At 41.3% G+C, this 25,453-nt stretch overlaps 1 protein-coding gene across 1 annotated transcript in view; it reads left to right on the top strand.

Moving 5' to 3' along the window:
* The window catches only part of LOC126416507 (uncharacterized), a 431,842-nt gene that overhangs the window by 359,497 nt on the left and 46,892 nt on the right, over window positions 1-25,453 (top strand). Inside the window, exons 3-4 of the mRNA XM_050084248.1 lie at window positions 24,632-24,745; window positions 24,858-24,970. Coding sequence (XP_049940205.1) covers window positions 24,632-24,745; window positions 24,858-24,970 — 227 coding nt within the window. The remainder of the gene's footprint in view (window positions 1-24,631; window positions 24,746-24,857; window positions 24,971-25,453) is intronic.

Here is a 25,453-nt window from a genome sequence, read left to right as displayed (position 1 = left end):
CACTGTTTCCAGTTGCGATAACTCTGAGGAAGAGGAGGAGATGGGATGTTGGAAGCTGGGTTAGGAATAGTTTTCTATGGGGAGTTGCTGTGCTGTGAAGTTATTCCGCAATCAACGGCAATAAATACCATTTGTCCTTTACAGAAGCAATTCTAACTTCTTTGCCTGCTTGATGGAATGGTTCGTATCCTGTACTTCTACATCTACATCTACATCCATACTCCGCAAGCCACCTGACGGTGTGTGGCGGAGGGTACCTTGAGTACCTCTATCGGTTCTCCCCTCTATTCCAGTCTCGTATTGTTCGTGGAAAGAAGGATTGTCGGTATGCCTCTGTGTGGGCTCTAATCTCTCTGATTTTATCCTCATGGTCTCTTCGGGTGATAGAAGATTTAGTATTTACCGACGTCCTCAAGGGTTAGGTTATCTCCATCCTTCTTCGGTTATTCCACACATGAAGTCGTGTTTATAAGATAGTAACAAATAAAACGAATTTATTGATGCATTACAGATGTCACTTAGTAGTGCGCAAAGTGTGTCTTAAAATTAACTCGTACATTGGATCGTACGCAATCAGCAAGTCAAAAACCATGTCATACTGCAAGCTCAGAATTATACTTTAAGAAAGCTTTGTGAAATATGGGTACCAGTTGACAATGAGAGATGTTGGATGATTACACACGACGGTGGAACCAACGACGGAATTGTCTTCGTTATATGTCATCGTTACATTACCTGTAGGGAGATACTCACCGACACCGGGAAACATGGATATGTACTTGATATACAGCGGAATGTGCACATAATTGCAAAAGTTCAGTTACAGATTCTGCGGCCTTTCCGTTGTGTACTGCTGTTGGTAACGGTTCCTGTGATGAATGATGAGAAGTGAACACGAGAAATCATTAACTGGATGTGGGTAGACTGTCACACTGTTGTTCGTGATTTCATATGCTTCGTAATGAAATTAGCTGGTATTTCACTCGCGACAATTTAATCATTGAACGAATGAGCCGTGGACACCGCAAGTGCACTTTGACATACTTAAGTTTAAGTTATGTTCTTGAGTCTCAGTCTAATTTACCTAACCACCATCGCGAAAATCGCGACATGTTCTGGAAAAGACACCAAACGTATTGTGAGATATATGTGTAAATTGCATTTCTCAATTTTACTTCAATTTGCTGAATAAACTACTTATTCCTATGTACACGGTCCAGTTACATTACTGTGATCACCGCCTGTGATCAACGTCAGCGTGCAATAACCAACCGCTGACGACAGGTGGCAGCGCTATCAGCGGACGGTATATAAAACATGTCAGGGGACGGGGAAAATGCAGTCGTTGTAATGCGGAAACGGAGTGATTTATCTGACGTCCAAAAAGGCTTGACCATTGGCTTTCAGGCCAAGAATGGAAGCATTTCCGAACGATTAAGTTTGTAATCTGTTCGCATGCCGCCGTGGTTAAGTATATCGAGTATGGCAAAATGACGCTACCCAAAACTGACGCCAAGAACGTGGTGATCAACTACGGGCCATAGATGGCGGGGGTGAACGACGGCTGAGATGTGTACGACCTAATAGACACGCAATTTTTTTAAAGGACATCACATTCGGCATTAATTGTAGAAAGTATTTATTTCACAATTGCAATTTTGGCCTTTGAGCCATTTTCAAGTGGTACTGCAAAAAATTTGTTTCAGCACGTCCTCTGTAGTAAACAGTGAGTATGGTGTCCTTTAAAAAATTCTACATGACTGAACACCGACCATGGTAAGCTAATCAGACGTGCAACTACTGAGCAACTGACTACCCTGATGAACCAAGGGGCAACCAACAGTATCTCCTCGACGCCCGTTCACCGAAAATTACTGCGTATGGACCTCCGCAGCAGGCGCGTGATCCACGCACTAGTGCTGAATGCTCTTCATCGGCGATGTATGCTGGATTTTGCACGCCGGTACCGCAACCAGATGGCCATTGAGTTGCGACAGATGGCCTTTGCAGATGAATAACGTGTTATGCTTCATTATTAGACAGATCGCTGTTGGCGTGTATGGCCCTGTAACAATCGTCGTAAGGCTTCAGGTCGGAGCAGATAGCGTTATGATCTGCGGAATGTTGTCGTAGCATTCCCTGGATGTTCTAGTCATTCTGGAAGGCTCGATGGTTTAACAAAAGTATGCATCAGTCCTTGGGGGCCATGCGAAACAGGAGAATTTCATTGGCTGTTCTGTAGTGTTCCCTGATCATGTTACCCGGATTCGCCTCCCTGATGAATATACTGTTTTCGCAGCGGAGCTCCACGCGATCCTGAAGGCACTGGAGCGGATGAATCGTGTTCGGGGCAATCGATTTCTGCTCTGCTCCGATTCTCTTAGTGCCTTACAATCATTGCAGAATCTATACCCAACTGCAGAGATGGTCCAGCTGATGTATGAGCAACTGTACTTGCTCCAACGGCGGGGTACGGAGGTGTTCTTCTGCTGGGTGCCTGGTCATGTAGAAACATGGGGCAATGAACAGGCCGATAGGGCTGCCCAGGAGGCCTGCAGAGAGCAGGATGTGGTCCAGTGTCCTGTTCCCTTGCAGTCTGTCATTTCTGCACTCCACAAGAAGTGCATGGAGTTGTGGGAGGAAGAATGGCTGGCGGTGACGACCAATAAACTGCGGTTGGTGAAATCAACAACTCGGCCGTGGCGTACCTCCTGCAGGGTGCTCAGGCCGGAAGAAGTGACCCTCACGCGTCTTCGGATTGGGCACTGTCCTCTCACACATCTCTGTCCGCCACATTTTAACAGACTGCCGTGATGCAAGGTCAGAAGTACAAGTTGATGGGGATCTGCCCTGTGTTTTAGCTAATGATGAGACGTGTGTGTCTAGGGTTTTAAAGTTTTGTGATGTGTCTGGACTCTGACCTAAACTTTTAGGCTGGAGGTTTTAGTGTATCGCACAGTGGCTGGCTCCTCTTTTTCCTTGCGGTCAGCAAGCCACTACCATCTATTATATTGTTTTAGCTCCCTGTACCACTTTCTTCTTGGGTTGTCCATGTTTTACTGCTGGCGGCATGCTTCGTCCCACGCTTCGGTGTGGGTAGGCACATATTTTTCCAAGCTAGTTTCCTGTGTCTTATGTTCTGTTTTATCTTATTGTCTGAGTCTTTTCTTGACACTCGTCTCAATCTGTTACTGAGCGGGCGCTGAAGACCTTGCCGTCGTGCGCCCTTAAAACCCTCTCCATCCATCCACATGTCCACCCCGACATGCAGTTGGTTTCTTCCTCGGCACGATGGTATCAAATGGTTCAAATGGCTCTGAGCACTATGGGACTTAATATCTATGATCATCAGTCCCCTAGAACTTAGAACTACTTAAACCTAACTAACGTAAGGACAGCACACAACACCCAGTCATCACGAGGCAGAGAAAATCCCTGACCCCGCCGGGAATCGAACCCGGGCGTGGGAAGCGAGAACGCTACCGCACGACCACGATAGTATCTATTACCAGGAAAATGCAACGTGTCACGCAGCTCACAGTGTACGTACGTGGTTCGAAGAGCACGATGTGTTTACCGTACTCCCCTGGCCACCAGACTCCCCAGATTTAAACCGAATCGAGAATCTGTTGGGCCATCTCGGAGAAACCTAGCGCGGCTGGCCACGGCACTGGAGCTTTCAGTACCTTCTGGAACCTCACTGACATTCTAGCACGTCCGCACTGCAAGAGGTGGTTATCCACGCTTCTGATTAATGTCACATTAATGTGACTGGACTGTGAATGTGGGATTTCGAGCCGGCCGCGGTGGTCTCGCGGTTCTAGGCGCGCAGTCCGGAACCGTGCGACTGCTACGGTCGCAGGTTCGAATCCTGCCTCGGGCATGGATGTGTGTGATGTCCTTAGGTTAGTTAGGTTTCAGTAGTTCGAAGTTCTAGGGGACTGATGATCACAGCAGTTGAGTCCCATAGTGCTCAGAGCCATTTGAACCATTTGGGATTTCGATCAGCTTTCTAAATTATATACTGTCGTGCAACTTTTTAAGAGTACACTACTGTTTGCGTCTGGGATCAACAATGGGACTGATAGGACGTTCTAGCGTGCATTGGGTGTTGTGAGTACTAGTACGTGTGAGATTAAGTTGCTGTTTCGACGCGTGTATGGAAGGTTGGTAATAGGCCGCACTGGTTACCCTGCGAGCGTCACAGATCTTTCCTGAATCTGTCAGACAATATCCTACCACCAGTTAACCCTTTGGCTATCACCTTTTTCAATATTATCAAACTAATTATTAATTAATGATAATTTTAATTAACGTCATAGTCATAAGTGACAATATGAAAATAATATTTTCCGTTGTTTCATCTTACAACACGGGAAGGGGTAGACGTACTGGATTTTCTATAAGTACCTTCGGAGCTCAAACAAACGATAGCCAAAAACTTCAAGATATACCGAAAACACACACACATCAATGGAGAGAGCGTCTCTTCAGGTTTCTCCGAGATGGCAACTGATATTGCAGGTGCTCACTATGAGTTTCATTTGTGATGTGGCAAACGCAGTACGCGCGTGCAATCTGTTGACAAGATGTATCTGGGAAGGAATGACAGCAATTCGCTATGCTTATCTTGCAGTTGTGTTGCCTATCTGCAGGTGCGAACTAATGCGATGCAACAATACGGCGGTGTGACTTGACAATGAAACTTAAAGGAGAGCACAACCTACAGGTGCAATCTGTAATTACAACAATTCTGCAACCGTTAGCAGGCTTTCCTTTATCAGAGAGACGCTGATAAATAACAAAAACATGCAGCAAATTCTCACTGCCTAGCTGATAACCTATCGAGGGCAACAGACGTCCCGATGGTAGTCGTAGGGTTAAAATTTGTGAGCTCGCTCCATACGTAGCCTACATATTAAAAGGAGAATCAGAATTGTACACAGCAAATGGATAATAGAGTAGGAGATTACAATGTGGGTCAATGAAGCTTGTAAAAATCATTGCTGCTCATTTCACTCATGGCACTTTCAGCTGAGCCCATTAAGTCTCAAACTAAGCATCAGCCCGGAAGTCACTACAAATACCGAAAAAAAAAATAAACTCTCAGTGCACATCGAGAAGTTCGCGTTTTTCTTTTTTTTTTTTACTAAATAATTTGCGACAAGACGAGAATAGAAGCTTAAGATTAGATGGGTAGATCACATAACTAATCAGGAGGTATTGAATAGAATTGGGGAGAAGAGGAGTTTGTGGCACACCTTGACTAGAAGAAGGGATCGGTTGGTAGGACATGTTCTGAGGCATCAAGGGATCACCAATTTAGTATTGGAGGGCAGCGTGGAGAGTAAAAATCGTAGAGGGAGACCAAGAGATGAATGCACTAAGCAGATTCAGAAGGATGTAGGCTGCAGTACGTACTGGGAGATGATGAAGCTTGCACAGGATAGAGTAGCATGGAGAGCTGCATCAAACCAGTCTCTGGACTGAAGATCACAACAACAACAATTTGCAACAAATCCAATTTACGTAATATCTTATGTACAAGAGGCGCTACATCTGCCCCATTTTGAAGTTATTTCGTAGATTATCCAGAAGAGGCGTTACCATAGCCCTTGTTTATTGTTGCCAATGTTCCTTACGTAATTATCAAGACTACTTGCAAGCGATATATATCGAACGTACGACTGTCAAAGCGCCATATATCGATTTTGATCACACCTTTGATAACAACAACGACAAAAGATGGACGATATCGTCTTTATTTACAGTGTTGACAAAAACAACGACAAAAGATGAATGTCTTCCAATGATGGAATTAAATGTAATTAAACTTTCTTTACGCGTCATCCAAACCCCTGGATATTTCTGCCTGTTGTGTACGCAGCCATGGGCAGTCCTTTCTCGCAGTAGCCAGGGTATATTCCACATACATCTGTCAAGAAAATTGGGAAAGTCTCGCAAGGAAGCAGTTTGCCACGAAACCGCTAGTTGCGGAAGTACTGGTACTGAAATATGCACAGTTCGTCTCTGTCTTCCAGTCAGCGTTCTCTTTTAATAGAGGATTTCTGAGATATTCTGCGTATGAAACTACAGATTTCCGAAAGTCATACTTTCCAATGAATGGCTGACAAATTTGTGGTCAAATCCTTCTTTCTTCTGCTTTAAGACTTACAGCCGTCGGTAATTACTTTCATTCCTGGCAAGATGAAATGCTTAACAAGGAACACTAAAGTTTCGTTTATACCTCGAATACACTCTCACTATGAAGTACTTTCGAGCCTCCCTTCCAATGCCACCAAACACCAAACCTGTTCAAAAGTCGTCGTTTCCTGTACTTGCGAGTTGTGATGTGCAATCTATCTACTTCTACAACCTTGTTTTCTCCACCTACGGGAGCTCTATCATTCTTCACAGTCAAACAAAACGCTCATGACAAAAAACCATAGTAATCGCAAAACGGTTAGAGGATACTCTAGTTTCTGTAGCAGTAATTTCCAGTATATAATTTTAACCCAGCAAGACACTAAAATAATAATCTACTGTACTGTTAATTTTCACGTATCGAACCACGTGTTTTATTCTAATCATAGATTTTTAGTGACATTTGATCAATATAAATATAGTGCGAAGTCAATATCGCTCGTTTTTGTAACCAGCTTCGCACACATCTGCCCATGTCAATCGAAGCAATTCTTACAACAGTTATTTGGCAATAGATCATATCCCCAACAGAACTGTAAACAACTGTCCACGGTGCTCATCTCATAATTAACTCACGCCATGTAAAGTAGTACGAATCGACACTGAATCGACTCCACTCATCTCTAGAACACTACTGACATCAGATGATCTGTTGTTGACGGTCGAGTATCATAAACAGTTACGAAACTCCAGCAATTCTTTTGCAACCGCTACTGCAGCGATGCCAAGTGGCTGGTACATGTAAACACACTGCGAAACGACTGCGCATTGTATATATGGAATGCAGAAGCACATTCAAAACGCAAATGAGGTCGTATTTCGGAATTTACTGTGCCACTGTAAATTGCAGTAGCAACAAAGTATCTGGTTGTTATTGTATAAAATGTGTCTGAATATCGCAAAGAAGCTTCTGAAAAGAATTGCAATCAACGCAAATCGTCACAATCTAGAAAAGACGTGCCAAGCTCTCGGATGTACTTGTAATCAGTCCCTTTTGAACTTAAACACATTGTCACAATTCATTTAACATAACGATTACGACTCTGCTACTGAGAACCAAGTATACCTGTTTTACATTACACTGAGATTTTATTTTTATATGTTGACATTGACAGGAGATAGGGTATTACCTTAACTACATTTTCTCTTTCGGGTGGAAAAGTCACCGCCACGTCGTGTAACTTCTGAAAATTGAAGCGATGCTAGCGCTACAAGCCCGACTGTTCGTCGTAGACTGTGGTCGACGCTGTAAACAAAATCGATATCTGCCGGCTCGACAGTCGCGCGTGCGATGTATATGCTTGCAAGTGATCTTGGAAATTACTCCGGATTAATGTGGTAGTGAAGTTTAGGCTGAGAGCAGATGTAAGAGGTGATCACACGGAGCAAGTCAGTACTCACGTCGTCAGCTGCGTCGTCGTGCTCACAGCCGCAGGAGACGGTGCGTCTGCCCCGCGGCCTGCGCCGACGCCTGCGCGCCCCATCTCCCTCGCGGTCCCCACAGCAGCCGCATAGCGGCGAACCCGAGCGCGACCGCCGGCCTACACCAGCTGGCATATTCGCCGCGCCCGACCGCGACCCGCTTGTTTACTTCCAAAGAGCTTACATCGCAGTTGCCGCCATTACTGAAAACAGGTGAACGCGCCCGCAGATCACAGACATACATTGCCTAAGAACCTACTGATATTTACAGACGGCGTACCATGTGGCGTAAGCACCCATCTCTGCCTAGGGCTGTGTATGAACGCGACTCGAACTGTTCGAACAGTTTACGTCACAATTCGGGAGATCTCGGGTTCTGTTCGATCTTTTGATCGACCTGCAATCCAGTGACTTTTGTGGTACTATCACAACGACCAGTCTTAGTGTTTTTAATGCACTATCGATTTTAATAATAAAAATAACTGAAAAACCCGTGCTGAAAAATCTTCTAAGGCATAGATTATGCGTAACAACGACAACTAATAAATAAATAAAAGTTTGCAGTCATGATTCTGTCCAATTCTCGAGCTTTCGCTCGTTGCACGATATAGTCTGATGGTACGACCTCCAAGACGGGTCTTGCCGCTGTAATTAATTCTCGCAATAAAAGTTATAGTCACTTTATTACGATACATTTCTTTTTTTTCATTTAATTCGTGATTAATTGTCTTGATTATTTCACCTGAATTCTGCCTTCTTGTTTTCAAACTGATTAACATATGCTACCTGTTATTCTTCTGAACACAGACTGAATTGCTCATTTGGAAGCTACTCGATAATTCTTTATCAACTGTCATAAACAAATAAAATATTATACTGAGTTAAGTCAAGTAATACTTTTAGAGGACGACATTTTCGGCTTTGTCTATTTTCTTTACTTAAAAATCAGTGTAAACGTTTATATATCCATACTTATCACTACTGTTTGAGAACTCATAAATTTGTTCAAACCCAATAGCAGCTTGTGCAGCGGTAGGACTTAATGCTATTTTGCTCCAGTGTTTCAAAAAATTGTCAAGTATTAAATAGATCCATAGTTTTTTGTTGTGGCTAGCTCATAGTTTCTTGCATATCCCTTCCACTCACGCCGCGCATGTCAAATGTCACATGATTGTTCAAAAAAGCTCGATAGTGTATCAAGCGCTTTGGCGTATCGGGAAATCATGAGCCTGTTCGAACTCAAGTGTCATTTCCCAAGCCCTATCTATGTCGCATTGAGGCACAGTCTACGACAAACAGTCGCGAAACAGTGTAGAGGGCAAGAAAACGCAACCCTCTGATACCTGCAGCTGCCTGCGGCGATGCTAGCGCTCCAAGCGGCTGGCATGTATTAATAGAAGAATGGCATGATACCAACTGAAAACTGCTATTTTTAGTACTGTTACCTCTCTGTTCCGCAGTCACTAAACGCAATGGAGATTTTTCCAACACGAATAGGAAAATGGACTTAAACTAATATCCCAGCTCCTACTAATGTGAACATGTAATAATAAAATGTGAGTGCTTTCTATATACATTATAAAAGCAAAGTCCTGATTGACTGACTCGTCATCGCACGACCCAAACTGCTATGGATAGAAACTTCAAATTGCGACGGAATGTTGATCGTGTATTGAAGAAATCGTTTAGTAATATTTGAAATTCTATCCCTAAGATGGTGAAGCAGGGGGATGAAAAGTTTTTTGAAAAATGTTGCTATTAAAACAATTTTGAAGCTAGAACTACGGAAATCGGCATTTGGTTTCTTGGTCAGAAATAAAGAAATAAGTGTTTCAGTATTTCGGGAAATTCAACCACTACTGCGTACCTAGGAGACTCATATCGCAATTTAGTAGTTAATAGGTTAAAGTGTAAGAGATTAGTCAGGAAAAATCGATGCGCAAAGAAGTGGGATACGAAAGTACTAAGGAATGAGGAGAAATGCTTGAAGTTCTCTGGGGCTATGGATTCTATGATAAGGAATAGCTCAGTAAGCGGGTCAGCTGAAGCGAACTGAAAATCTCTTAAAAGGGAAGTCACAGAAGTTGGAGAGAAAAACATAGGTACAAAGAAGGTAACTGCGAAGAAACCATGGGTAACACAAGAAATACTTCAGTTGATCGATGGATGAAGGAAGTACAAAAATGTTCTGGGATATTCACGAATATAGAAATACAGGTAACTTAGAAGTGAAATAAATGCAAGAATACAAGTCACTTAGGAAAGAAACAGACAGGGAGTGCAGGGAAGCTACAGCGAAATGGTTGCAGGAAAAATGTGAAGAAATCGGAAATGAAATGATTGTCGGCAGGACTGACTCAGCATATAGAAAACTCAAACGAACCTTCGGTGAAATTAGAAACAAGGGTGGTAACATTAAGAGTGCAATGGAAATTCCACTGTTAAATGCAGAGGAGGGAGAGATATATATAGTAAGAAAGAGAAAGAGAGAGCATATAGATGGAAGGATTTCGCTGAAGATCTCTATGAGCGGGAAGACTTGTTTGGTGACGTGATAGAAGAAAAGTCAGGAGTCGATATAGAAGAGATAGGGGATCCAGCATTAGAATCAATATTCAAAAGTGCTTTGAAAGAGTTGCGTTTGAACAAGACAGAAGGGATAGACAACATTCCATCAGAATTTATAAAATCATTGGGAGAAATAGTAATAAAACGACTGCTCACGTTGGTGTGTAGATCTATGAGTCTGATGATATACCATCAGACTTTCGGAAAAACATCATCCCCACAATTCTGCAGATAGCAAGAGCCGATAAATGCGAGAATTATCGCACAGTCGGCTTAACAGCTCATGCATCCACGTTGCTGACGAGAGTAATATACGAAAGACTGCAAAAGAAAATTGAGGATGTGTTAGGTGACGACCAGTTTGGCTTTAGGAAGGGTAAAGGCACCAGAGAGGCAGTTCTGACGTTGCGTTTGATAATGGAAGCAAGACTGAAGAAAAATCAAGACACATTCATAATATTTATGGACCTGGAAAAAGCGTTCGACAATATAAAATGATGCAAGATGTTCGAAATTCTCAGAAAAATAGGGGTAAGCTATAGGGATAGGCGGGTAATACACGATACGTACAAGAACCAAGAGGAAATAATAAGAGTGTTAGACGAAGAACGAAGAGCTTGGATTAAAAAGGGTGTAAGACAGGGATTTAGTCTTTAGCCCCTATTGTTCTGTCTGCACATCGAAGAAGCAATTATGCAAATAAAAGAAATCTTCAAGAGTAGAATTTAAATACAAGGCGTGTCACAGAAGAATGTTGAAAATTAGGTGGACTGTTAAGGTAACGAATGATGAGTTCCTCTGGAGAATCGGAGACTAAAGGAATATATGGCAAACATTAACAAGAAGATGGGACATAATAGAAGGACATCTATTAAGACATCAGGAAATAATTTCCATGGTACTGCAAGGAGATGTAGAAGGTAAAAGCTCCAGAGGAAAACAGCGATTGGAACACACTCTGCAAATAATTGAGACGTAGATTGCAAGTGTTACTCCGAGATGAAGAGGTTGGCAGTGGAAAGTAATTTCTGGCGGGCCGCATAAAACCTGTCAGAAGACTGATGATTCAAAAGAGGGGGTAAAATAGAGGATGAAAGTCGTTTTTGAAAACAGATCATTATTAAAGAACTTCTAAAGCAATTTTAAAGCTACATCTTTGAAAACTAGCTCTTGACTTCTCGGTTACAAACAAAAAAAGTGTCTCAATGTTTTTCGAAATTCAACCTGCTAAGAGATTGAATTGGGGATGAAACGTGTTATGAATTTATTTCATTATGTAAGCATCTTCAAATCTAAATCTATAAATATTGTATTTGGCTTCTTCGTTAGAAATTTAAAAAATACTTGTTATATTGTTTTTGGAAATTCAACCCATATGGGGGTGAAATAATTCATTATTAAAACATTTGAAGCTACACCTATGAAAATTTGTATTTGGCTTCTCTGCTAGAAATAAATAAATACATGTTACACTGTTTTTGGAAATTCAATCCCTAAGAGGGTGAAATAGGGGACCAGTTTCTTAAAGAAAATATTTTGTTACGTTAAAGAAAAGTTTGAAGCTAAATCTACAAAAATTGGTATTTCACTTCCTGCTTGGATAAAAATAAATATGTGTTGCGAGACGAAAGTTTCTCTGTAAATATCACCAGAAGAACGTACAAGGCTTGATTAACAAATACCCTGCACTCCAGCTACCAAAATCGCTTTTTGATCAGAAATACAGTCGGTAGAAACCATTGTTCTATGGGCGAAATTGGCCTGAGGAATTCATGAGGTGTTGCAATTAGTGAACAACAAAAATTGTAGTGGACTGACAAGGCAGCCAGTCCACAGTGACGGGTAGCCGAAAGAAAGGCACGCGTACACACACGCCGACTGGCGTGAAGTCTGGAACAGGATAAGTATTGAATGCTAATAAGAAAAGTATGCAGCTCCTCGAATACTTAACTTTTATTTATCCTTGTTGTATACATCGTTCTTCTTGTTGAGACATTTCATACGATAACTATCAAACTATGTAAGGCTAATGGCGCCTTGCTAGGTCGTAGCCATGGACTTAGCTGAAGGCTATTCTAACTGTCTTTCGGCAAATGAGAGAAAAGGCTTCGTCAGTCTAGTCGCTAGCAAAGTCGTCGTACAACTGGGGCGAGTGCTCGTCCGTATCTCGAGACCTGCCTTGTGGTGGCGCTCGGTCTGCGATCACACAGTGGCGACACGCGGGTCCGACATGTACTAAATGGACCGCGGCCGATTTAAGCTACCACCTAGCAAGTGTGGTGTCTGGCAGTGACACCACAAAAATATTCGATTAAAGAAAAACAAACAAATAAAGTCTGTGCAGAGCAAAGCAGCGGGCACTAAACTAGTCTAATACAACAGTAGTCAAGTGATAATCGAACCACCTAAACTTCTTTTAAGACGAAAAATGAATTGTAATCTGATGTGGTCTCGTTCAAAAGCCACTGATTATGAGTACATATGCCTGATTGTCACGTACTTCCTGATGCTTTGTGCGGACTGTAGTTCGTTTCACGAGAAACTTTACGGATTTTTGATTCATTTAATACATTCAAAAGTTGGACATTAACCGCTATTTATTTTCAGGAAAGAGCTTGTGGCCTTGTCCTTGCTTCTATGCCTTGAATGTGCCTAACACATTTATCTGTTATGCGTGACAGGTATCAAAACGTATATGTCCGTTCGAGATCTCATTCCCGGCTGTAACATTTAGTCCTCCAGCACCCAGCACGTTCACCTCTGACGCATTCTTCGTGTTTATGTGATACCTTAACCTACGGCTTGCATATATTCCGATAAATTTGGTACAAAACCCAATCCCTGTTCACTTTCGCCTACCACTGTCACACCACCAGTTACATATGTTATGCATGTTTTCTGTCCTTGAAAAACAATAACAGTTGTATATTTCCCCCATTTCCACTTCAATGGACAAGAGAACATCAGTGGTGACAATGAATGTCCTTGCCCTACACCTTTCCTGGTTTTCACGTCTTAAGCATGTCCGTCCAGTCTGACTACTCCAATTCGCCTTGAAAAAAAGAGACTTGGTTTCCATCTCTCTCTGTTATCGATACTACACTGCCTTAAAAAGGAAAAACGTTTTACTTCATTCCACATTATAAAACTCCTTACAGTCAACTGCGGTAGCTTTGTACCACTTTTTCCATTTTGTGAAAATGCACGACAATATAAATTACACAACACAACAGACATGTAACACTTTACGCCTACAGTTTCTGAGTCCTTGGAAAAGTGAAAATGTATACTAACTACACCCTCCTAGAGTAAAATTTTAATTTTAATGCTGGTACGAAGTTACACAGTTATTCAGGATAACTTTAGAACAGTCTTAAAAAACAAAGATTTTTTTTCCTTTGTCTAATGCTCAAGGTAAATTTAGAACGTGCCAGAAGGAAATCTTATGTTAATAAGCAATAAAGATAAAGTGTGCTAAGTCGGCACTGAAGGCTTGCTTTGAAATATGATGATATTTGTATTGATCTGGTGTTGTTCAACTTAATCACTGTCGCCAGAAGCTCTCGACATGGTCAACGGAATTATCTGATAGTCACAAGCCAAAGAGATTTTAAGAAGTTTTAAAGATAACTGAAATTCGAACTAGAAATCACAGAGGTTATACAACTGTCACTTCCGTACAAAATAATGCATGTAGGTGGAGCAGTAGCCATTTGAAGCATAAGTGGTAAGTGGCACAAAGACACCATAACTGGTAAAAAGCTGCCCTGATTGAGTGTGCTGTATTTATAGCGCCACAATGAACTTCGAAGTACGACCACATTTGCAATCTGAATGGGCTTCTCTATGCCAGTATAAAATCCTCTCACAGTGTGTCATACTTGCCAGTCACTTGCCGACGCTGCAGTAATGAAGTTGCAGAAAAATTGGGAGTTTCGTGACTCATCATCATGGACTCTGGTTGAGGTTAGGAACCAACATTTCAAGGATTTAGTATAAGAATTGATCGGACTGCTGTATAATATTATATACTGATCAGCCAAAACATGGATAAATTCTAGAGTCCGATCCCACTCGTCGGCTTTGAGCAATGAAGTCATACCTAAGGCATAGGCAATCTATGAAAGCAACGGATCATACTCGTAAACGAACGAATGTAGCATACGATAAAATTACAATGACATTCACGCAGTTATTTACTTAGTCATGAATTATATCGAAACGAACTGAAGATAACGAAAACAATAAAGACAAGAATTAGAAACAAATTTTCATATCTGATAAGAAGTGTTCTCGTAATGTATGCGACTAGAAAAGCACAGAGAATCTGTAAGTTGCATTACAGTAAAGTGCATAGAGAACTCATACTGTTATAAAATAGCGTTAATTTTATATTAATTACTGTATGTAACGGGTGAAGGGCAGGAAAGTAGGGGTTTTGGGCGGAGAGACACTAAAATATATCAGAAAAACGGGAAAATTAAATGAATGACAACAAATACTTAACAGTAGCATAAAATATAGACAAACCGACGCACTAAATTCTAAAAGACAAGCCAGTACATGACAAACCAATATCTACAAAAAATAAAGAATATTGGAATCGATAACTAGAATTAAAACTATGTAGCTAAATTTCAGTTACAGAATCCAATCACTCTGTGATTCATATGTAAATTATTTTTGCAGTTGTATGCATTGAAACATAATACCATTTCTACGTTTGTAATTGCTCTCTAAAACTGCTGCGGTGTGTAGCAAAAATTGGAACCGGTAACTAGAACTGACCTATATAGGGCAATACTAGTTACGGATTCCGGTGTTAGTAACTTTCTGCAGTAGTTCAGAGAGCAATTACAAATGCAGAAATAATATAATAATAGACGTGTGACGAGGGCCTCCCGTCGGGTAGACCGCTCGCTTGGTGCAAGTCTTTCGATTTGACGCCACTTCGGCGACTTGCGCGTCGATGGGGTTGAAATGATGATGATTAGGACAACACAACACCCAATCCCTGAGCGGAGAAAATCTCCGACCCAGCCGGGAATCGAACCCGGGCCCTTAGGATTGACAGTCCGTCGCGCTGACTACTCTTTTTTTTCCATTTTGTTCGATGTAGTTCGTTGCGTTTGGTTTAGGCAGATGTCACAAGACATCCGTTCAAGTTGATCGTTGATTCGTTGATTCCTTGACTCAGTTTTTTTATTACAGAGAGCACGCAGCCCTCTGATCGAACATGCTGAGCTACCGTGCCGGCTATTCCACTCAGCTAACGGTGGCGGACAATGCAGAAATCATAGTAGCCTACATTCGAGTGTACACATTTGCTGATAAACGATCTAATTAATGAATCATTGAATGGCTGGAATCGGTAACTAAAAGTGGCCTAGGACAATTCTAGTTACCGATTCCAACTTTTCGATGGTTCATAATTGTGGACATTTTTGCAATAAATCTGTGGACTATGTTTTTGTAGGATTTCTAGGTTGCTTATTGATCTGAGAACTACTACGAGAAACTAATAAGTATTGTAGTCGCAGCTTCCAAATTTTTCTCTTTTTCATAGTAATGGAGACACTAATACCATAAGTAGAAATCCTGTAACATTTTGCTTGGAACCGGTAACTGGAATTAACCCATATAAGTCAGTTACAGTTACCGATTCCAGTATTTATTATATCCTACCTTTTTGTCAGTTTTCGTTATTTGTGTCCCCTTCCCGTTACACTTAACAATTGGTATTAAAAGTTAACGGTGATCATACTTCACCATTCGCTATACTGTACTAGATTTAAAGGTTGTCTGTGGTTTTTTTACTCTCATGAACTACGATAATAATTTATTTCAGACATGAATATTTCTCTTTTTCTATTCTTATTTACTTTCGTTACATTTAATTCTTGTCGGTATAATTTGAGGCTAAGTAATTAAGCACGCGAATTGTGTGATTTTATCGTATACTACATTCGTTTGTTTACGATTATGATCTGTTGCCTTCAAAGACTGCCTTTATGTAGCGTCTCTGCCTTAGGTGTGACGTCATTGCTCAAAGCTGACGACTGGAATCAGACACTAGAATTGACCCCAAAACATTATTACCATTTGCTTAATAACTAGTTTGTCCGTCTTTGGAGCGAAATACATCACTGATTCTGCGTATCACGGACCCGACAGTTTGTTGGTGGGTTTGTGGAGGTACAAGGCATTACATGTGTACCCACAGGTCGTGTACTTCGCTTAAATACCGGGTCGCTGATTTGAGTACACGGTGATGACGCCCGATAGCCACCCAGACGCGTTCAATAGGATTTACCTCAGATGTCGCTGAGACATCAACGAGAGTTTACTATAGTGCTCCTCAAACCACTGTTGCACGGTTCTGGCCCCGAGCCACGCAAAATATATTATAGTGCTGAAAGATGACGTAATCGGCAGGGAGGACGTCAAGCATGAAGGGATGGAGGTGATTCGCAGCTATCAGATCGTCGATTACTGCCACAAACCTCATGCAAGCGCTGAAGAATGTCTTCCATAGCATAATACTGCTCCCACCAACCTACATCCGTGGCGCGCTGAATGTTTCGAGCCGCAGTTCGCCTCGATGATGGCATTTGTGGAGACGACCATCGACCTATAGTGTAGCAAAAGTGTGATTCACCCGAAGAGCCGACACGTTTCCAGTGATCGGCGGTCGAATACCGATGGTCCCGTGTCCACTGCAATCGTAACTGACACTGTCGTTGGGTCAACATGAAAACACGTCGGGGAGATCTGCTGTGGATCTCCATATTCATCAATATACGATGAAGGTGTGTTCTGAAACACTTGTGCGTGCACCAGCATTGTGCTGTTTCGGCAGAGATGCCACAGATCACCATGTATCCTACTTTACAGTGAAGACAAGACTCCGAAACGCACGTTCAGTGAAGAATTGTGGACGTCCAACCATTCAGCGCCTAGGGGTAGCTTCACTGTCCTACCTCTTTCCGTAGATGCTCACGACGCTAGGCACATGAACATTCGACCAGCTTCGCCGTTTTCGAGATACTCGTTCACAGGTTCTTCGTAGAACATTTCAATGAATATCCCCATCTGCAGTCCACCGTCCGTGTCTGCTCCGCATACATATATTACCGCGTCACGAGCGTGCATCGCCATCAAGCGGCATCCAACGTCGCGGCGTGTACTGGTTATAATATTTTGGCTTATCAGTGTATGCAGTAAATGGAGCAGGCAAAAGGGAATACAAACGTCTCAAAAATGAGATCGACAGGAAGTGCAAAATGGCTAAGCAGGGATGGCTAGAGGACAAATGTAAGGATGTAGAGGCTTGTCTCACTAGGGGTAAGATAGATACTGCCTACAGGAAAATTAAAGAGACCTTTGGAGAGAAGAGAACCACTTGTATGAATATCAAGAGCTCAGATGGCAACCCAGTTCTAAGCAAAGAAGGGAAGGCAGAAAGTTGGAAGGAGTATATAGAGGGTTTATACAAGGGCAATGTACTTGAGGACAATATTATGGAAATGGAAGAGGATGTAGATGAAGACGAAATGGGAGATAAGATACTGCATGAAGAGTTTGACAGAGCACTGAAAGACCTGAGTCGAAACAAGGCCCCGGGAGTAGACAACATTCCATTAGAACTACTGATGGCCTTGGGAGAGCCAGTCCTGACAAAACTCTACCATCTGGTGAGCAAGATGTATGAGACAGGCGAAATACCCTCAGACTTCAAGAAGAATATAGTAATTCCAATCCCAAAGAAAGCAGGTGTTGACATATGTGAAAATTACCGAACTATCAGTTTAATAAGTCACAGCTGCAAAATACTAACGCGAATTCTTTACAGACGAATGGAAAAACTGGTAGAAGCGGACCTCGGGGAAGATCAGTTTGGATTCCGTAGAAATGTTGGAACACGTGAGGCAATACTAACCTTACAACTTGTCTTAGAAAAAAGATTAAGAAAAGGCAAACCTACGTTTCTAGCATTTGGAGACTTAGAGAAAGCTTTTGACAATGTTAACTGGAATACTCTCTTTCAAATTCTGAAGGTGGCAGGGGTAAAATACAGGGAGTGAAAGGCTATTTACAATTTGTACAGAAACCAGATGGCAGTTATAAGAGTCGAGGGGCTTGAAAGGGAAGCAGTGGTTGGGAAAGGAGTGAGACAGGGTTGTAGCCTCTCCCTGATGTTATTCAATCTGTATATTGATGCAAGCAGTAAAGGAAACAAAAGAAAAATTCGGAGTAGGTATTAAAATTCATGGAGAAGAAGTAAAAACTTTGAGGTTCGCCGATGACATTGTAATTCTGTCAGAGACAGCAAAGGACTTGGAAGAGCTGTTGAACGGAATGGACAGTGTCTTGAAAGGAGGATATAAGATGAACATCAACAAAAGCAAAACGAGGATAATGGAATGTAGTCAAATTAAATCGGGTGATGCTGAGGGAATTAGATTAGGAAATGAGACACTTAAAGTAGTAAAGGAGTTTTGCTATTTAGGGAGTAAAATAACTGATGATGGTCGAAGTAGAGAGGATATAAACTGTAGACTGGCAATGGCAAGGAAATCGTTTCTGAAGAAGAGAAATTTGTTAACATCGAGTATAGATTTAAGTGTCAGGAAGTCGTTTCTCAAAGTATTTGTATGGAGTGTAGCCATGTATGGAAGTGAAACATGGACGATAACTAGTTTGGACAAGAAGAGAATAGAAGCTTTCGAAATGTGGTGCTACAGAAGAATGCTGAAGACAAGGTGGGTAGATCACGTAACTAATGAGGAGGTATTGAATAGGATTGGGGAGAAGAGAAGTTTGTGGCACAACTTGACTAGAAGAAGGGATCGGTTGTTAGGACGTGTTTTGAGGCATCAAGGGATCACAAATTTAGCATTAGAGGGCAGCGTGGAGGGTAAAAATCGTAGAGGGAGACCAAGAGATGAATACACTAAGCAGATTCAGAATGATGTAGGTTGCAGTAGGTACTGGGAGATGAAGAAGCTTGCACAGGATAGAACAGCATGGAGAGCTGCATCAAACCAGTCTCAGGACTGAAGACCACAACAAAACAAACATCAGTGTATGTTTAGCTGTACTACTATCTGCTGAACATTTAATATTAATAAGATTTTTCCGACACGCTGTATTTGCAGCTCTTCCTTGGTGCAGTTTTTATAAGCTTTTAAATTACGTTTCACTCACTGAATTCTCCCTTTTGCTGCGCTGTGCGACATTTGGTTCTCCATTTCCAAACGACTAGAAGGCAAAACATCAGTTTGGCAGGATGCATTTAGTTTTCAATTGGTACCTGGAAAGCACGAGTGAGATGATTCTTTTATGCTACCACAAGAAATGACATCCGATTGTATGTATCAGGTCGTACTGATCAGGTGCGAATAAAGGCGTCTTATAGTATATTTTCCGAAGCGGACGACGCTTTTTCAGCATTTCTCCGAACTGATGTTCCCTCTTTTTTGTTCTTTGGGTGCTAAATGCGGAGGTAAATAATACAATGAAGATCATGGCAAAGCTTATGGCTTCAGTTTCCTTCTGATACGATACCGAAACTGGCAAAATTTTCAGGCGAAAACTGTTTCCTGGATGGCTTTGTGAGGTCATTCGCCTTATAATTCTTCCTTAAACTCAGGGTTCTGAACTTGCCTTCGTACTTCGTCAGTGCAAAAACTGTTGCCACTGTCGGTATTACCTAAAAAGAAATTACGAAATTTGTATCGTGAACAGTAAAAAAACAGACATTGAATATTTCATAAATTTTCTACACATTCTTTCGATACAGATACTTGTATATAACCATTGTCATTAAATGCGAAAGAAAACCTAACCCTGTAAAAATGGACCTCGGACTAGACGGCATAAATTCTGGGGAAAAGAAGAAGAAAAAGTTCATTAAATACGTCAAATTTATGCTCAAATTCCCTCAAAGAGAAGATATGTGTAAAAATGGTATAACGTCTTAGCTTCGTCCTGTAGGTCATTCACCTCGAAAACCTTCTCAACACTTTTGAATTTCAAAACTATGGTACCTGTGCAATGAAATATTACTTTGTTTCACGTATTTCCGGCGCAAGCAAACGCTGCACAAGACTTCAACATTATAATTTAAAAAACCTTTACCAACACTACTATACTATGTTCGGCTCGGCAGCTGAGTGCTCATTGCAGGGGAATGCCATGCGGGGGGCCCGGGTTCGATTCCTAGCTGGGTTAAAGAGTTTCTCCACTCATGGACTGGGTGTTGTGTTCTGGCGCCACCTCAAAAGACTTGCATCAGGCAACTGGTCTACCCAACGGGAGGCCCTAGCCATACGACTTCCAACACTACTATACAAAAGAAAATCGATGTTTACTCATAAAGCAGCTGCAAAAGAATTCCATCGCCAGGTCATCAAGATGTTGCTTTCAATATAATCATGTCCTGTGCGATCTGTATCATCTATGGTCTAAGGCCAGTAGCACAGATAATAGCAGCTCGAGGTATTGTGGTTAGTGTTGCTGGCTCTTGATCAATGAGCCTCAAATTCGAATCCCAGGCAGGTCGAGGTTTTTTCCTCTCAGGACTGTGTGTGTGTTTGTGTGTGGGTGTTTTTGTCCTCATTATTATTTCATCGTCATCGATTCACAAGTCGCTAAAGTGGCATCAAACAAAAAGAAGAGTTGCTGAACTATCCAGATGGGAACTCCCTGACAGGCATGTGGTATACACACTCATTTATGGGCAGTACACATCAGAAAATCTGGAGGTCAGATACAACCACCTAGGAGGAATATCTATGGCGCAAGCATTGAGGTGTGGCGAACAGAATTTCAGCCGCCAACATTCCAAGTAGTATTCAGAAGTTAGCAAAATATATTTATTTTCAGAAGTTTCGTATCAGCACACACTCTAATACAAAGTGATAATTTCATTCTGGAAACTTCCAACAGATTGTGCTTAAGCCATGTAAAGGCAATATCCTTTCTTCCAGGAGTGCTAGTCTCGCAAATTCCGCAGGAGAGCTTCTGCGAATTTTGGAAGGTAGGAGACAGAGGTACTGGTGAAAGTAAACCTGTGCTTAGTTAGCTCAGCTGGTAGAGCACTTGCCTGCGAAAGGCAAAGGTCCCAAGCTCAAGTTTTGTGTGCCAGGGCGATGTAGTTGTTTGCGCATTTGCCTAGTGGGCAGGAGGCCCAGGTTCAAATCATGGCCTTGGTACAAATAAGCCAGCACAGTAGCTTAGGGTGTTCGGTCAGAGGTTGGCTGCCCTCTGTAATAAAACAATGAACTTTAAGTGGTGTCTTATGATGTCTGCCCAGACCAGATAATGATAATAATTGTGAACAAAACAAAAAAAAAACGTTAGCTCAGTTGGTAGAGCACTTATCCACGAAATGCAAAGGCCCCAAGTTCAAGTGTCACGTCGGCACACAGTTTTAATCTGCCAGGAAGTTTCACACCATGTCTCGATATTTGTCAATGCATAAGGTGTCTCTTACTAGAATGGTAACTGTAATTTGACCTTTGTAGTACCATACCTGCTTATGAAAATAGCTTTTCCTCCTTTGACATATTTCTATTTACTTCCTTAGCTGCAACAGTTATTCACAGTTGCTGTTACTAATGGCCGGCCGGAGTGGCCGTGCAGTTCTAGGCGCTACAGTCTGGAACTGAGCGACCGCAGGTTCGAATCCTGCCTCGGGCATGGATGTGTGTTATGTCCTTACGTTAGTTAGGTTTAATTAGTTCTAAGTTCTAGGCGACTAATGATCTCAGAAGTTAAGTCGCATAGTGCTCAGAGCCATTTGAATTTGTTACTAATGAATAAACAAGTAAAACAGGGCAAATAATTGTAATGTTAATGTTTTGTGCTTAGCACCAAATATAAAGAAAAAGCATTATGCAGAAGCTACGTGACAGTTCCAGTTTGAAGTTCATGACATACACAGTACAACACTATGCTCACTCCATAAATATTTCTATTCCATGGAAACAAACCATTACAACATAAATATCTTCTGAATGGTTTATTTTCAGTGGCATTGAGTCCTCTTCACCAATAATTCAGGGTTTATCTGACTCCAAATGATTGCTGAAAATAGTATGAGGGCAGCGAAGTGTCAATAAATGTCTGTGATATGTGGGCACATAGGTTTAGCAAGGAGGTGGGTCAGTCCCATTCTGTGCCAGTATCATGTACAGATGTTGAACCATTCTCATGGCTAGTGAACTTAATTTGAGACCTGTTTAGTATCATAACAGCATCCTCCAACCTTTTGTCTGGCCCTAGAGACAACATGTTGGTGATAAAGGTTCATCTTGCAAGATGATAATGCCTAAACATACAGTACCCACCTGATGAAAACCTTTCTACAGGAGGTAGGAATAAAATGAATTGAGTGCCATATGGAATCTGTTGATGTGAAGCCAGTTCAGCCAATGACCAGCTGAAAATGGTAGTCTGTTGTTGCAGGAGTCCTCCCACACACTGGATGACTTAAGGAGTGCCAGCATCAGAAAACGTGGCAAGTCTGAGCAGCATCTTCTCTACCACCTAGTGAGCAGCTTGCTGTTCATTGCTTGTCTGTGAATTTTTGGCCAAAACCAGTACCATGTTGTTATGATGCTCCACCCTCCATATTCACCAAACATGGCTCCATGTGACTTTTTTCTTTTTCCAAAAACAAAAAAATCCTTCAAGGGCATTTGTTTTACCATCATAAATGAGTTTAAAGAAACATCACTAAGAAAACTAAAAGATATCCCAAAGATCAGATTTCAGAAGTAGTTCAAAGATTAGAAAAAAATCTGGCATGAGTGTATAATATCTAATGAGGACAATTTTAAAGGGGATAACACTGATGTACATTAATAAACAAAATTCCCCTAAAAAATTAAAATTCCCGTAATTATTTGGAAACACCTCCTATTGCAAAAATTTTATTTTTTCTTTTAGTTTCATAAGGCTTATTCTTTCATTTTCTGCTCCCCTTGAATATAAGACTACACACATCCACAAACTCGCAGGTGGAGCAAAATTTTTGTCGAGCATAATGAGAAATAAATTTTCAGATATATATAATGTGTGTGTGTTTAAGGACTGTCTGAAAAAGTATTTTATTGATATGTGTTGTGCAAGTAAATTTTTGTGGTAACAGTAATAATATGTTGAAATAGCTCATAGGTGAAGTTCTGTATGTTAGTGTGCAACAGGCACTGTATTTCAGCAAATAACCACATTGCCACCATCAGCTATACTGTAGAACTGACGGATGGGGGGCTTGAAACACATTTTTATCTCCTACCCCTGTTGCACTGATTGGCTGCTGCATCAGCTATCTGCACCTACCATCCCTACCCTCACTCCTACCACCATACAGTGTGCTGTCCTAGGTTCACGTCCAGGTGCACAGAGTGGCAGCAGCTCTGTTGTTCCTCCACCTGCCACTGAAGCTGATCATATGTCTAATATCTCATTTCTCTTCTTTACCATTCCCATATCTTATGAAGGATGTACCCATTATCACAATTTATCAGTGGATCCATTACTTGAATCTCGATAGATATCTAATCACATAGCCCAGAAATTGGAAATCTATGTCAGAACCTTGGTGTGGTCATAATCCATACCATGTGATTCCATCAGCCAATTTTCTGAAATTGCTGGCATGGCATGGGACACTGCTATTAGAATGGTCAAGAAGTGAAATGAGATATCATACACCAAACTGATTTTGGGGGCAGGTAGAGGAACAGCAAGCAGCTGCCAGTATATACACCTTGGTGCAAACCTAGAATGGAACACTGTGTTATCAGGAGGAAGAGATAGGGGAAGGGGGGGGGGGTCTGATGGAGGAGCTGATTAGAAGGAGAGGGGGAGGAGATAAAAATGAAGTGTGACACTGGCCCTCCATAAGTCAGTTCATCAGTGCACCTGATGATGGCAATCTGGTCGTTCACCAAAATATTTTGCCCTTTGGCACTGTATCTGACTGTTCACCTGTGAACTATTTCCACACGAAGTGCACCAGAAGAATCCGAAGAATTACAACAGTATTAACACAGTCCACAACTAGAACAAGGTCATTGTTACTTAGATTTATGGAATACATAGACAGAAAAAATGAAATGAAAATAAATGTGTTGATTTTAGTTAGGTTTGAATTTATGTCCTCCTCTGCAAGGAGAAAAATCTGAAGGAATCTCAGTGTAGAAATAAAATTTTCATAATGCCTAATCAAAACAGCAAATTTCTTATAGATGTTCTGCAAAAAACAATTGTTGTTTCAGTGCATTTTCTTGAACATGACAAAATATCATGTTGTGGAATGAGTAATATGATGTAATGTTACCTAAGCTGCCCTGTAAAAGATGTACTATTTCAAAGCATTCTTCATTTAAGCTTAATTATACAATGTGTGTTTCTTTTTTTCCAACAGCTGTTTTTCCTGAAGTTCACTTTATCGACAGCTGCAAAAAAAGACTGCCAGATCTGCATGAAGATGATGTGATAGAAGAACAGGCTGTTGGACATGATTTCATTCTGTACCAAGGTGGGTAACACCGTTTAGTGTACTTAAGAGCGCATTAGATTGTGAAGATGAAGTTATATGTGACTGGATTTGTTATACTCAATGTCTAACCCTTTCATTCATGTTTCCACAGCCCTGTTCCATGAGGTGAGGAGTATTGTACCTCAGTGGGAAGTTCCTACAAATGGAAACAGTATATATTACATGTTAATTGGTTTCAAAACTCGGGACCACAGTCTTTCCCAAGTGAGTCATATACATAATCTTACATTTATGAATAAATTTGTATTTATCCACAGAAATAGTCAAAGCTTGTGTAAATATTCTGAGCAAGGAAATTCCAGATTTGAGTTCATGAAAAAACTACAAAAACTGGAACTTGTCTAGCTTGAAGGGGGAAACCAGATGGCGCTATGGTTGGCCCACTAGATGGCACTGCCATAGGTCAAACTGATATCAACTGCATTTTTTAAAATAGGAACCCCCATTTTTTATTATATATTCGTGTTATACGTAAAGAAATATGAATGTTTTAGTTGACCACTTTTTTCACTTTATGATAGATGGCACTGTAATAATCACAAACATATGGCTCACAATTTTAGACACTCAGTTGGTAACAGGTAGGTTTCTTAAATTAAAATACAGAACGTAGGTACGTTTGAACATTTTATTTCAGTTGTTCCAATGTGATACATGTACCTTTGTGAACCTATCATTTCTGAGAAC

The sequence above is a fragment of the Schistocerca serialis genome, chromosome 8 (genome assembly GCF_023864345.2).
Source record: "Schistocerca serialis cubense isolate TAMUIC-IGC-003099 chromosome 8, iqSchSeri2.2, whole genome shotgun sequence".
Classification (NCBI taxonomy): Eukaryota; Metazoa; Arthropoda; class Insecta; order Orthoptera; family Acrididae; genus Schistocerca; species Schistocerca serialis.
The sequence above is the reverse complement of the archived record's forward strand: the minus strand, read 5'-3'. Positions and strand labels throughout refer to the sequence as shown.